This window comes from Dermacentor variabilis, chromosome 11, assembly GCF_050947875.1.
Source record: "Dermacentor variabilis isolate Ectoservices chromosome 11, ASM5094787v1, whole genome shotgun sequence".
NCBI classification, from domain to species: Eukaryota; Metazoa; Arthropoda; class Arachnida; order Ixodida; family Ixodidae; genus Dermacentor; species Dermacentor variabilis.
This window is the reverse complement of record NC_134578.1, coordinates 27,266,180-27,281,444: the sequence shown is the minus strand read 5'-3', so window position 1 is coordinate 27,281,444 and position 15,265 is coordinate 27,266,180. Positions and strand designations below refer to the sequence as shown.

General features: G+C 49.9%; 1 protein-coding gene across 1 annotated transcript in view; it reads right to left on the bottom strand.

The window, feature by feature from the left end:
• Positions 1 to 15,265, bottom strand: part of LOC142564503 (anoctamin-4-like) — a 68,391-nt gene that overhangs the window by 28,215 nt on the left and 24,911 nt on the right. The window contains exons 5-11 of the mRNA XM_075675522.1: positions 14,851 to 14,988; positions 12,662 to 12,748; positions 10,868 to 11,080; positions 9,194 to 9,292; positions 9,010 to 9,087; positions 7,920 to 8,074; positions 7,152 to 7,258 (exon numbers count right to left, since the gene is read on the bottom strand). Coding sequence (XP_075531637.1) covers positions 7,152 to 7,258; positions 7,920 to 8,074; positions 9,010 to 9,087; positions 9,194 to 9,292; positions 10,868 to 11,080; positions 12,662 to 12,748; positions 14,851 to 14,988 — 877 coding nt within the window. The remainder of the gene's footprint in view (positions 1 to 7,151; positions 7,259 to 7,919; positions 8,075 to 9,009; positions 9,088 to 9,193; positions 9,293 to 10,867; positions 11,081 to 12,661; positions 12,749 to 14,850; positions 14,989 to 15,265) is intronic.

Here is a 15,265-nt window from a genome sequence, read left to right as displayed (position 1 = left end):
CGTCGTCGTCATGGGTATTTATAGCTGGCCAGGGCACTGGAGGACGACGTACATCTTGTTCGATACCTTTCAGGCTGTCAAATAATGAGGCTATAGAGTCCGCGATCGTCCTCAAGTCCCTGTCGCGGTCGGTGGCCTCTCGCGGGCAGTGACGCTCTTCCGCAGCGCAAGTGGCGAGACATGTTGGAGGCGGCTGCACTGTTGCTCCAGCGGGTGTCACTGCGGCGGCAGGTGCCGAGGCGAATGGGTAGCACGACTGCTGGCCGGCAGAGAAATAGGTGCCGGTCGCTTCTGGTTGCGACGCACGCACTATCAAAAAAGCTGCCCAATCAATTCGGCGTAAAATTTCGAGGAAAGCAGAGCAGCTGTCCGGGTATGCAATAAGAATTTTTTCCAGCACGTCCGGACGCAATCCGCGCATGAGGTGCCGCATCCGCTCCTCTTCCATCATAGATGGATTGGCTCTGGCGCACAGCTGCACAACGTCATAATAATAATCTTCGGGAGATTCTGATGGCAGCTGCGTTCGGTTTTGGAGCCGCAAATATGCGATCTCAACTGAGTGGCGACTTGTGAAAGACGTTTTTAAGAGCGTCGTCCACTCTTTCCATGTATTAGGGGCACCCGTTAAAATTTGCGTTGTGTGCCACTTTTTTGCATTGCCCTCTAATGCCAAATATAAAAATTTTACTTTCGTCCCTTCATCCCAGTTGTTGAGGGAGGCTACGTATTCGTCGCAAAGCAGCCACTCGGATATTGACTCTTCTGGTGTGCCTTTAAATACTGGCGGTCCGATGAAAGGTTCCGCTGGAGGGGTGGACATGGTAGCGAGGACAGTAGGGGGTTTGGTCATAGTCGAGCTGTTAGAGCTAGGTTCTTCGGGTTTGTTGCCATGGCCCATGATATTAGAGCGTGGACTTCGGTACCCAACACACTCCACCACTTTGTAGCGAAGTGACGCAGCCGTGAGATATCTGACGCATCAACTCACCAGGGAGACGGAAGAAGAATGGGGATGAGCTCTGGCAGGGGAAAGTCCAAATCCGCAGGTACGACGACGAGAGCAGCATTTGAACAACTAGATTTATTCTCTTGGTATTTACCTTAAGTTTAAACTGTACAAAATATCTACAAGCAAAACGATGTCATACCCGTCGTCGTCGGCCTGCCTGACCCGCCTGGTCTCCCCTGGTACCGTTGTCAGATGGGAAGAGGACTTGGCAACCAGAGGCGCCGCGTCCCAGAGCTTTCATGTACTCATCAACCCAGCTTCATTCGATACATTGACCCCGGTACTCCCCCACAACCCGGGCTGACTGGGTGGGGGGACTTGGTTCGGGCCAACGGTCCTTCCCGGACAAGGGGGCTGTTGTGGTGCAGTCCAACTGAGGGACTGCACTCAACACACAAACAGCCATGTCGGTCTTGCAGGGCACAAGCCTGACTGACCCTCGGACTGCCCTGACGCAAAAGAGGTCAAGGCATACATCCATGGAGACCACCAAAGCCGTCCGCGGAGCAGCGCGACCACTTGAGGGTGCACCACCACCGGTTCCAGCTCTGGGTTCCACTGAGCCAAACAAAACCCCGTAGATCGGCTGGCGCACACGGCCGAGTCGTGCGACCTTTGGAGCATGCATCATAACTTAATGGATAGCTTTCCACCTGACTCGTCAAAAATCACGGCAGGACGAGCCCACACTTCGAGAAACTTCTTCTCGCCCAAGCGGTGCCGCTCCCGGGTGAGGTGGAACCAGACCTCCTTCCGTGCTTTCGCAAGCACTTCGTGAAGGCCCGGTGCCCGACCCCCGAAAATTGCATCGCAGCGTGCCAGCCAAACTTGGTATGAGCACTCGGCGAGGAGAAGCACGAACTGGTTGATCGCCTGATTGGGCAAAGGGTGCAAAAATCGGACTGTCTCATAAGGAACGCCTGGGAGCCTAAAGAGACTAGCAACTCTTTGGAGAAGAGCTGCAGGAAGCAAACACTGCGTAAAGATATGAACTGAGTCCTCACGAGCGCCACAGAAAGGACACACTCCACGAGCCGGGATGGCTGTGAAGGGCCTGTAGCTCAACGGCAGGCACCCTCGCGCCAGGCGGTACATAAAGGTGGCTCGCCTGGCGTCGAGGAAACCGGCCGTAATGAGCTTCCAGTTTGGCCTGTGAATCGACAGGTCGTACCTTTGGCAATGTGGGGGGAGTCCTGGGGTGAGGATATCCACTAACTCTTGGAGTGGAGCTGAAACTACGTCGATGCCTGGGTGAACCTTGCGGAGGCTTACCAAAGAGTTGGCAGCCGCCGCATAAATGGTGGACGGGGTACCTGAACGAGGAACACAGTGGGAAAATGTGCTCTGCGAGAACAAGCGGAGTCGGGTGCTAAGAAAGAAGGAAGTTAAGCTTCGAGTTAGGAGCATATCCGAGTTAAGAGCGACCTGGGTCCACCTGACGTGTAGTGCAGTAGCCACGATGCCCAGGTCGGGAATTCCGAGTCCTCCCTTGTCCCTGGGCAACTTGAGCACCCGCCTAGCTACACAACCAGTTGTACCCTTCCAGAGGAAGCGAAACAAGACCCTCTCCAAGATAAGCTTGGTTCGGGTTGGAATAGGAGACACACACGCCACATACGTCAGAAAGGAAAACAGAAGTGAGCGAAGGATTGTCGCTCGAGCAGTCAAAGGGCATGACAACGCGCTGAATTCCTGAACCCTGGCTTCAAGCTTCTCCTTAGCCTGTTGCCAGTTTTCGGGAGAGAGACCATCTGGTTCGAACTGGAAGCCTAGAATCCGCAGCCGCGTTTTCACGGGGAGACCATGAACGGGCTGCGGACTGGAAGGAGTGGAGTTCAAGTACATTGCTGCACTTTTCGACCTATTCAACCTTGCACCGCTCGCCCCGCAGTAACTGTCCATGACCTCCAGGACGCCGCAAGCTGATGCTTCGTCCGGGACGACAATGGACAAGTCGTCTGCATAGGCAAAGAGTGCAACCGGGGGGGAACCTGGTGGAAGTAGGAACCTGCCAATTCTGCTGTCACAAGACAACCTCTGCAGAAGCGGTTCAAAAGCGAGTATGTAGAGGGCAGGTGAGAGCGGGTCCCCCTGTCGCACACCACGTCCCACAATGAACGCCTCCGAGAGGCGGTCTCGTATGAGAACAGCAGAAGTCGGTCGAGAATACAAAGCTTGGATCATCTGTCTAAAACCTACACTAAAACCAGCCTCTTCCAAAACACGGAAAAGGTACCTATGGCTAATGATATCGAAAGCCTTCTCCTGATCGAAGGAGCAAAGAATACCTGGAAGTTTCCTGGTATTTGCCCACAGGAGAAGGTCCCTTAGTGCTATACCGTGAAGCTGAGTAGAGCGCCCCTGGACACAACATGCCTGGTATGGACCCAAAACAGTGCTGAGCACTGGCGTGAGTCGCATACACAGGCACTTTGCTATGAGCTTATAATCGCAGTTCAGAAGTGTGATTGGACGCCATGCTCTCAGATCGGAGCTCCTCGACTCGTCCTTACAAAGGAGAGTGATTAACCCCTCTCGTTGAGACGCTGACAAAGTCCCTTCACTGAGTAGCCGGTTCACCAGTGATGTGAATGGCTTCCCTAACAGTGTCCAAAATTTAACATAAAATTCGACTGTCAGACCATCGGATCCCGGACTGCGATTACGCTTCATAGACTTCAATGCCGAAAAAAGCTCGTCCTCATCTATGGCTGAGTCGCACACTTGCGGCGGCTCAGCTGGCGAAGCAAAAGGAAACGCAGTTGGAGTGGCAGCTGGTTCGGCATACAAGGTCATGTAAAACTGCCTCGCCAGTGCAAGAACTCCATCTGGTGAATCGACTATGCTACCATCGCTTGGATCTATTAGGGAAGAGAGAGTTGTGCTCTTCCTTGAGAGATGTTTACGTAGGACGTTTCTGCTGCACCACGCTTCCATTTCCCACAGCTCTGCTCGGGTTGTGGCCCTCAAGCCATCCCAGCGTCGCTGCAGGAGAATCCGAAGTTCCTTTCGGAGTGAGGCCAGCGCCGAAGCAACTCCAGGACCGCCGGACAGTGGCCTCGAGAGCAGGAGGATCGCGTCGGAGACGATTTTAATCTCCTCACGCTCCTCGCGCGCTCGACGCTTGCCCCAAGACCTGAAGCACTCACGCACTCTGACCTTCACGTCATCCCATTCTGTACCACTTAGATTCGCTCTATTGTGCAGCGATCGAAAAAGAATGGATGATACCTCTGCGGTTGCCTGCCTGTCTTTTAGAAGACGTGGATTCAGACGCCACGGTCTCTTCCCTTGCGGGACTATGCTAGAATCGGCGAACCGCAGAATTAGGAAGCTGTGGTCGCTAAGAGCAGAAGGAGTTAACCAAGAAGAATGCATACTAGGAGCCAGTGACGACGAGATGTAAAAACGATCGATGCGGCTCTGCATGCCTCTTCCTGTCCAAGTCATTCCTGACTGACCAGGGCAAAGCACACGCCAAGCATCGACAAGTCCCAGCCCGTCGACGAGCTCTCGTAGTACAACATTTGCACGTCTATCTTTCTGGTTTGGAGTCCCTCTATGCGGGATGCGATCAACCTGTTCGAACACACAGTTGAAGTCGCCTACAAGGATTAGCCGAGAGGGACCTACCAAGTAGGGTTCTAATGTAGCGAAAAACTCTCTCTGATCTTTAGACCGGGTTGGAGCATAAACATTAACAATTCGAATGCCACAATCAAGGTCCACCGACAAGACGCGGCCCTCGGAATCCCTGGCATGGCGAATAACAAGGCAGTCGAAATTCGGCATCAAAACGATGGCCGTACCTCGACTGCCCGTCGCGCCATAACTCCAGAAAGACCGAGTGCGAAAAATCCGGTCGAAGTGGCTGATCTGGCCTAGCCTATGAATAAAAGTTTCCTGAAGCACAAGAATATCTACCTTTTTGGATTTAGCCAAATTAATAACCTCTAACTGCTTAGAAGCACGCGACAAACCACGACAGTTAAAGGTAGCTATGGTGAGAGAAGAAGCCATTTTAAGGGAGAAAGAGATTAGCTAAGAGCTAGTAGAAACAAAGGAAGACAAAAAGAGCTAGGAAAATTAATAAAGAGCAGGCTAGTATTAGGTAATACTAGCCGCTAGTGACAAATAAGCAAAGACTACTTATGAGAGGGTCTCCAAAGATGGGGACCCCTCATCAGTAGACTCATAGGTTCTGTCTGAGAGCAACGAGCATTCGCAATGTCCCCATCCGCAATTGGGACAAGGAGGAGAACCCTCCGCGTCCGATGGGACCTCAGTATCAGAATCGGACGTTTCAACAGCACTGCGCTTAAATTCTGGAGGGCCAGTCTCCGAGCCCTGGGAGCCACCTTCGTCCGAGCTCGACTCAAGCCCCGCGGCCGCCGCCCTGGCAGCGGAGCCAGCGCGGTGTGCGCGCCGGCTCTTACGCTTATGGTTCGACCGACGAGCAGTGTCAGTCGCGCCAGTCAGCGGTTCGGACGCGCCAGAGATAGCGACCGGCGTAGCGAGAGGCGTACCCGCCACGGAGGCGACAGCGACCGCCGCTTCAGCCTCCTCGCTCGCTGCCCCCTCGCAAGTTGCCGTGACGGAAGGGGGAACGACCTCGGTAGCATCCACGGAATCGCCGCCGCGCTCGGCGGCATCGACCACGCTCAAGGAGCCCTGGCTCTCTACTTCCTCTAAGGCAGCAACCGTATCAGCTACCGGCGAAGTAACCGCTTCCACGACGGCAGGTTTCTGCTGTTCTGGCCTCGCGGTCACTGACGAGTAGGTGCGGACACTACACGCCGAAACCGCATGGTCGCCGCCGCAACGTACGCACGCCGCGTCGCAGGACGCGTGGCCAAACTGCCCGCAGCGCGCGCACTGAGGCGCGTCGCACGCGGCGGCGTGGTGTCCTGCCATGTTACACCTACGGCACAATCTAACTACACCCTCGTACTCACACTGAACGACACGCTCACCTACACGAAGAAGGTTAGGAACGGGCCGCGCCATCTCTATCCGAATGCGCCGGTTTCCGGTGTCAACGGCAGGGAAACCGGGCACGCATTCTTCGGAGATCCCGTGAACCTTTCCGAAGACCTCTAGCTCGGAGACGAGAGCCTGGTCCGGAAGATCCGCGGGGTAGCCAAACACCCTAACCAACTTCACACGCACACCTCTATACTCAAAACGAACTTCCACATCCCGAACCTTCAAAGCGGGATCAGCTGAGAAGCGATCAACCGCGGCCTTATTCTTAAACGTTATCTCAAACCGTCCTGCACCAAAGTCCTGCACTGCCTTAAGGTCGTTCAAGGAAAAGCGCTTTACGAGCGCCTTGCAAACATCTACATTGGACGCGCCTTTCGGAACTCGCCCGAAAAACGTAAGCGGCCGAAGCCGCGAAGGGGCCACCATCGCGGTAAAAACCACGTGGCGCCCGCGCCTAGCCGAAGTTTAAGCTAACACTACACAAGGTAGGAAGCTAGAAACTCTCAGCTAAACACTGGAAAAAAACCAAGGACAAAAAGCGCCACCGGAACACCTCACCGAATCGAAGACAGCGGGTTGGAGCCTAGAAGAATCCGCACCGTAATCCTATCCAACCATCCGAGAGGGGCCCCACGTGGAGGGGATCCGTAGCACCGAAGCTCGAACGCACAAATCACGCCACCACAGCACCTATCCACGGCACCTGGTGAAGATGCGCCGTCTGCTGCTGTCTACTTGCTCGCTCTAAACTACCCCAAACTATTCCTTAAATAAGTTTCCCCAGCATCCAAGAGACACTTTTCTCCACCAATGGGCTACTTCGTTACTCCGACCAATCAGGCAAGCCAACATCATCCAATAAGCGGCAGAGTTCAAGGGGTCAAGAAATGGTCGCGTCAACACTCCGTGCACAAAAGCGCTCTGACCATACCTAATCGGCTTTTGACAGCCGAGCGTGGGAAGACGACGCGACATGTGCAGGTGTGACGTCAGGCGCGGCGGCCGCGCGGCAGCACTGTCCGCGGCGCCGTCGAGGTCATTTGTGCAAAAAGGTTTGCCCCGCGTCAAGGACCCCACAAAATTCCCCGAAAGACAGCAAAGAGGGCCGCGGTACACTCTCTTCGCGACAATATCGTGGGCCTAAGTGACTCGCCTCTCTGGTGCTCCGCCTCGTCGTACTTGGCACGAGTGAGAACCTCCCACGTCATGCGGCTGCGCATGGCTTGAGAGAAGAAGGTGTCCTTGTTAGAAATCAGGTACCTGCGAAGAACGCAAAAAAGCTAATTGTTTTGTAACAGCTTTAACTTCCGCGCCTTTTGTTGGCGCTGGTGGACATTGCCATGATATGCAAAATAATCGCCTACGCCTTGAAGCTTGTGGTTCATTCACCCTAATAAACTTTGTTACGCTGTGTATCGGGGCAAACAACAGAAATAAAATCATAAACCGAGCAGTGAGAAGCGCCAGGCATTATATGTAGCTGCCAAATTTCCCAACTCTCTGCCAGAGAGTCCTTCCAGCAACAGTTGTTTTTAGAAAAGTTAGTAAACAGCCACAGAATGACCGGACGAAGTTTAGTAAAGGCACACTCACACATATCACAAGAGAAATACAATCTACTTTTCTGATGCTAGCTCCGATGTGCGCAGCTGCATGATTTATGGTTGCACTACACTGAACTGATATTTTGTACAAGGAAAAAATGGGAAATGAACGCACATTCATATTTCTTTATTCTTTATTCATTATACTACAATCACCCGTCGGTCACTGGTGTATTTCGGTATATCGCAGATCGTATTGTCTTATGCACGTTCGGTACATGGACAAGCAATCAAACAATAAATTGTAGCAGAAGAAAATATAAATTCAAATACTCCGATGATGGTGACAGGACATCCAAAGCCCCTCGCCCACTCACATGCGCTCTCGCTGCCGCACGAATTCCGCATTGTAGAATTCGTTCTCGTCGGGAATGAGCTTCTTGTCGTAGGGAAAGGGAGACTTGAGCCGAGACAGCTTCTTCTTGCTCGGCGCTTTGCCCACCACCTCGATCTCCACGGAGTCGCTCTCGAACTATGATTCGATTTAGAAAGAGAAAGGAGGGCAGCTAGAAAAGTAAGCACTGATAGCCACAACTGTGTTCGGTTCTCTTAACCATAGTGAGTCAGAGAGAAATGGGGACAAAGGGAAGGGCAAGACACGGATATTGGAAGGGAAAAAACACCTAATAGGTGCTAGTACAAACATGTTGGTCCTGACAGTTTTCCGGCACCTTCCGGCCTTTGAAATTGGCTTCGGTAACTTTGATCGAGGTCAAGGGGTGCTATGTGGGCATCATCTGTTGTCTCATTTGAAGTTGGGGCACCTCAACAACAGCACGCAGGAAATGAAGTTGGTGAGAAAAGAGGAGGAGACTGATATATGGTGAAACACTCTTAGCCAAAATAGGGGCATAGAAATAACTAATAAGAGCAAAGATATGGTAGATGATATCGTAAACGCTAAATGCATCACAGTTCACTTTGATAGTGCATTTACTTATAAAGCGGATGCTTACAACTTCGTGGGTATTCCGTATTTGGCTAACGTTCTTTGCAAATGCAAGCCAGGCTTGTTTTGACTGATGCCTTGGATCATAATTCTGGCTGGGGCTCCGTCATCTCACGCCTATTCTCGCAGGCTTGGAAAAAGGCGCCGCCACTACGACTGACCGTAACTGCAGCACCGCAAGTACGGTAAATCACAATTATCGTATGAGCGTGTTCACTTCCGTCCGGCAACTTTCAAATTTTTCTTACTTCAAGGGTTTCGCTATCGGGGCAGTTATTATTATCGCAACGTGAAAAAAATGAAATAGGAGAGATATTTAGTTACACGACGGAACGCGTTGCAATTTTATGCTCGTATCAATTGGCAGTGTTAGTCTTGGATCCTTATTATTGCCTCCCGCAGCAGCATTCGCGTAAACTGACACGAGCATTGTCATGCAATAATGGGCAAAGACTCACGGCTTTCATGTCTGGAAAGACAGGCTTCTCGCCAGGCTTGATCTTAATCTTGGGGAACGCCATGGCTGGACCTTTTTTCTGCGTCAGAAAAGTGTAAGAAATCGTGTTAAGAATGATGTGTTTCACAGCCTGGCAAGCGAGCACGGGGCCCGTGGTTTGCCCTTTCTCTTTGAGCGTCACAAACCTTGACGGGCATTCGAAGGTGCAGCTGCTCGGCGTACTTGCTAAGCACGGCCCACGGCGCGTGCACCTTCACGAAGTACGTGTATCCGTCCCACGAGTCCTGCAACCAGAGTGCGCAAAACAGCCAACGGTGACAAATGTTAAGAGTAAGAAGCTCTGGGTGTTTCAGTAACTGGCGCAGAAGCATGGCTTGAGTTCACCTCTCAGATAAGCTAGCATGAATTCGTGCTGGTCGCTACTGTTGTGTGTCTGAAATTGTTGTGCGCTTTGTTTTTCCTTGTTCTGAACGCTCAGGATTGGAACAACTATTTAGAAAGGGGCTATTGCGAATACACGCAAAATTGCGCGCGACTGGCCTCTCGAGGGACTTTGCGTGTATTCGCGGGCTTTTTTGGCACTCGGAAAAAAAATCACTTTTATGTATCACCTATTGAGCAACGGAAAGCTGTACCAGGAGCTTTTCATGTCCCTCTATAATTTTCTCATTGACACTTTTGGCCCAATTTAATTTGAGTAGTTCAATCGTTAATTAGGACTAATTATCTAATTAGGCGGAATGAAAAAACTGTTCGAGTACCTTCACGCTGCGGCAAAGAACATTACCTTGGTTCTATCCGGCTACGTGGCATTCGAATATTTTTAAATCTTGGTGCTCGATTGTTTGGACACCCGCCACGGTTGCTTAGTGGCGATGGTGTTGGACTGCTAAGCACCAGGTCTCGGGATCGAATCCAGGCCACGGCGGCGGCATTTCGATGGGGGCGAAATGCGAAAACACCCGTGTACTTAGATTTAGGTGCACGTTAAGGAACCCCAGGTGGTCGAAATTTCCGGAATCCCTTCCTATGGCGTGCCTCATAATTAGATTAGATCAGATTAGATAGATCGCAAAACCAATTCTCTCATTTTTTTATAGCTCGCACACACCGTATAATATAAATACAAGACAAGTATATCATGTGTATGCGGATCTTGAGCGTTTGCTGTCTTTAGCTAACCCCAGTTATATTTTTCATGCTTCTGACATTTCCTCTTATTGTAACACATTTATTATAATAATTATTAAGATCACTGTTATTCTTACTTCAAAAATTATGTAGCAAGCCGTCTACCTGTATTGAAATATTTCAGAGTTAATTTCTTGTGCTCTGTACAAGTGTAAATAATCATGTTGTACGCTTAGCTTCCCTCCGCGCGCGCATCCTCGTTTTCTTTCTCAATATTCGTTTCTCTGCCTCGCATTGTTTGTTTACCACATTTGTATTTTCTGTAAATTGCGTCTCGCGCATTACTTTTGGATGCACCTGCAGAAAGACTTCACAACCCTTTCTTGGGAACTATAATCGGGACTTCATTGAATGATTATTGTAATATCCTTATCGTAATCTTTACGTGTACACGTGTAACAGCCAGCATTATGGGGCGATTAAATCTCCCATATTTGGTATCTTTAAAATAAAGTGCATGGGATAGAACTGGGTCGGAACTCCGGCATTCTGGCCCCGGCTAGAGTCCCGAGCCGCACTTCAGCGTCTTTCTTGATGGCACTGTCACTGCCATGGTCCTCTAGTGTGCCTCCTATTGAAGGTTCCCACAAGATTGTGCTGTTGTCTAGCGAACAAAAAAAAACAAAAATAAAATACGGGGTGGGTCGATTACACGCCTGTCCACTGACCTCTGCGTTCTCGATCTCTATCTCGAGGCCCTCGGCGACGATGTTCTCGTGGAAGATGCGCCGGTAGCGTTCGTGCAACTTGTCGCCCGTCTCCTCGTAGGCGAGCACGATGTCGATGCGCCGTCGGCCGTCGTGGAAGAACAGCGTGCGCTGCTCCTCCGTCAGCACGGGTGGAGTGCCTTCCTCCTCCTCCCGTTCGGTTTTGGCAAAGGGCTGCAAGCGCCGAAGCAGTAACAGAGGTGGCAGACCGTGGAAAACGTTTTGAGCGAACACGAGTGTTTCTGGGCGACAGGGAACGTTGGAAGTGAACCAAGCAGAAGTAAACTTGTGGATTATTTGTCTCCTTCGCACTTTGCGTGGCAAGAAACCATCGTTATCGTATTACACGATCACTTCTTCCGGAGGGAGGCAAGATCGACGGTAATGATGTCTAGATGAATGAAGACAATGAACCATGGCCTGATAAATTACGGACACCTTATGGTACACCATATTCGGGGCGTTCTCATTAGTCACATCAAGTTTTTAAGAACTGCCTGTATCAGATATCCCAATTCTAACCCCTTATCTATATTAGTTGACGAGGCAGCCATTATATATATATATATATATATATATATATATATATATATATATGCTTTAGTCACATAGAGAAGCCCTGATAAAGGTGAGACTTCTAGGTTAATATTGCAGGTTTATTGTGTCTGTGTCCTAGAATGTTGATCACAAATTACAAGTGTACTTCGTTCAACCCTATGGGCTCACTACATTTTCTATAGGAAACACTACGCCATACTGAAAGGCCTGGTGCACTCCTCAAAAGTAATGTGCCGGGTGCGCTGCGTTCAGGAAATGCACGCATAGTCGATAACGGCCATCATTGTTGGAGGTGACACAGATATACGAACAAAGTAGACTGTAAAACTTTTATAGGGTGTAATAGTCTTACAGTGGGAGATGGGCCAAACGTCTCCAGAGAACACGACGGAGAAGAAAAGGCAACCGGTACAGTCACAAGGCGCCTAAATCTCATATATTACACACAATTCAATGCTGTTCTGTCTGGAAGAGCATCAGAAAGGGAATATAGGGGGCACTGTGCTCAAGAAATTGAGTGCTACATGGGTGGCCAGTATTGCGCTTCATTTGTACCCAAAGGGCAGTGGACCAAACAATCAGCTCGTGCAGAAACCACCGGAGATGACCAACGTTGTTAGCGACAGCTTGTGCTGACAAGACGCGGTCACGCGCATTGCATGGAGCTCGAATAGGTTCTCAGTGAAATGTTTGGCAATTCTTTATCTCCAGCGGCTGTCAAACGTCTTCCTAAAGCCCGTTCACGACAGCCTGAGGTTGCCGTTGCAGCCTGGTCGCTTCCGTGGGCGTCATGGGGACGCCCTGCCGTTTATCGGTTTCCGTCGCTCGTGGCAGTCTGTGCTCTCTCATTGCGGCTTGTTTGGCAGGGCGCTTTCTGATTCAGCACAAAGTGAATTCCTCTCTTCGAATTCCCTGGACTTAGGTGGGTTCCCTAGGGTACCATTTCAAACGCCTTTTTATGCTATGAAGGACAAGTGAGATGTACTGTTTTGTTATCGAGTCTGTTGTTGTTCTCTACGTGAACTACGTATCATTTGTGAATTCTGCAGTCTAGCTACTGGCCGGTTTAATTCATTTCTATAACGATTCTTACACTGAGACGACGCTCGAATTTCTCGACGCCTTCGACAGTGAGGCGTCAACAACGTGATCTCCAGCCATCTAACATTTTTTTCGGAACACGAATAACGCTCTTACCTCCAGTAATGCGTCGCCAGCCGATGCTGTGGTCACTTCCCTGACGCTTGTCTCCTCGGCGAACCGGGTCTCCTGCCCACGTATGCTCTGAATGTAGGGCGTAAAAAAGAGAAAATCAGTTGCGATGAATTAATTTTTCAAAAAAAGAAAGATGCAATGCATGCTCGTCGGATCGCGTGAAATCTTCAATCTACACTTATCTCTAACCATTAGTTGCGGGGCATCTACGTTTAGCATCTTCTGTGTATTTAGTACTTACATCCCTTCGATTTCAACTTCACCAAGGGGGCACATGTTGCGCACTCCCAATACGTGGCCCTTCTTATTTCAACAATGCGTCCTTTGTGGATTGTCTGTTCAGCGCATCCCTCACCACCACAGGACTTGTCTAGAGGATGATACGTCGTGTGGTATCTAATGAATGATAGGCACTATCCGGAACCAACGCTTTGCTCTAATGCATCAGTTTGTGCTTAGTGTTTGGTTTTGGGAAGCCAGTAAGGTATACCTCGCACCGAACAGTGCCAGGCATACTTTGCTTATGATTAATCTGGCGTTGCAATGCTTTACATCGTTTGATCACTAACTGAAACAAAGCAAAATATTAAGCAGCGAATGCCACTCTGAATACCTACCTTTCTGTTTGAAGCTTCTATATTAAATATATAAACTGACAGTGAATGTTTTCTTTCATTATCCGCAGAGCGAACTAAGGTGACAACGTAACAGCATTATGTGACGGCGACATTTGTGAAAACGGGCCATGATGTCATAGATGCCCTTCTAAAGCTGCTCCCTGTACAACGAGCATATGCTAATATCATCGCCGGTTATCATGGCCTAATTGCAGCTAGTAGTGCGGATATCTGCGCGTTATCCGGGTCCCCTGATGTCCAGCTAATCTCCAGCGACGTCTTACAGGCTATGAATAAGGGCATCAGTATGGCATCCATGACCTCACTAGAGAATTCCCCGTATTGTTCGGTGCCTGTGTGTCACCAGCTCCGTTACAGGCATAGGTAGTGGCACAAGGTAGACGGAGAAGCTTTGAGGAAGAGAAAACATGTTAAGGAGACGTATACAAAATGGCAGAATGAAAAGCATGTATAGCATAACTGTATAATTCAAGCAGGTTAGGTGACTATTTGTCACCGCCACGTTTCCAAGAGTATGGCTATAAATAATCATCATTATCATCGTCGTCGTCATCGTGTACCTAGCGGAGCACCGAGCTTTTCATTTATTTTTTTTTAAGATCGTAGAACAAATTTGGTTTCTTAATAGGCTGAGTTGTACTTTGTTGCCTGTTGTCTATGCACGACAGCCTAGCCAGTGGCATCAATTAAGCATCAGGAAGAGTAGTGTGCCCAGTTCATCTTGCTCTGAGCAGGCATCTGGGTATATAACGCTTTCAGTCCTTGGATCCCAAACCATGCCAGAGAGAGCCATGAAAAGCCAATCCGCTCAGTAATGCGTTCTTATCGGCGTTCGGGATCCTGGTCTAGACATTTTCAAATCCTGCCATTTTGTGAAATTCAACTGCGAAAGAGTTTTGAGCCAATCAGAGAACCGTAGCGAGACTGTGGGCTCATGAGAGATGAACACACGGCGAATAGGCCCGAATGCCGGCATTTGACAACTTTCAGATTAGCATCCTCGGTACACTTTGCCGTCTGCTCTTTTTACCTGCTATATACAGATGCGACGGAACGAAATATCTTAAGCGCAACATTACGAGACGGGAAGAGAGCGGTGTGGATCCGAGAGCAAAAGGCCGCAGCCGATATGCTAGTTGACGCCAGGAGAAAAATATGGAGGCGGGCAGGCCAAGCAATGCGTAGGATAAATAACGGGTGGATCGTTATAGTTACAGAGTGGGTGTAAAGGAAACGGAAGCGCAGTCGAAGACGGCAGAAAATTGGATGAGTTGATGAAAATAGGAAATGGCATACACCTGCATCGGTTGGAAGCCCCAGAAAGGGGTAATTGGAGATCGCCGGGAGAAGCCTTCCTCCTCCACTGGACATAAAATCTGGCTGATGATAATAGTGATGATGATAATGTTGATGCGCATAAGGCCTGGAGTCCACGCGTATAACTCCTGACGTAAAATTTCGGACCCATCCTCGCCCTGTCCTCGGCCCTGCGCCTGGCTACGCCGCAAGGAATATCCTTGTGGGCCTGCTCACCGAACGCGCTGGCGATTTCTCCCGTTCTTTCGACTTCGCAGACGGAATCACAGGCGGCTTCTTCTCTAGAGGCTTCTTCTCCGGAGGCTTCTTCGGCGGTAGTAGCCTCTTCGGCGGTGGTGGCTTTCTGGGCTCTTCCTGCGTCGCCCAGTCGATAAGAGGCCGAGGTCAAGTAGTTAGTACAAGCTTACCGCTAAACACAAGCGCAGCTTTCCGCATGTACCATCAAGTGGTAGCCGCACGGCTTACACATTTTGACCAATGTAATTATCAGTTCAATAAATTCTACGCAAAGAAAAGGATATTTGTCACATTATGCATCGTGTCCCTTTTTTTTTGCGGCGCTCTTCATCATATGATAGGAACAACTTGCCCATAGTTTATTCTTTTTTTAAAGCAAGCTTCACCTCGGCAC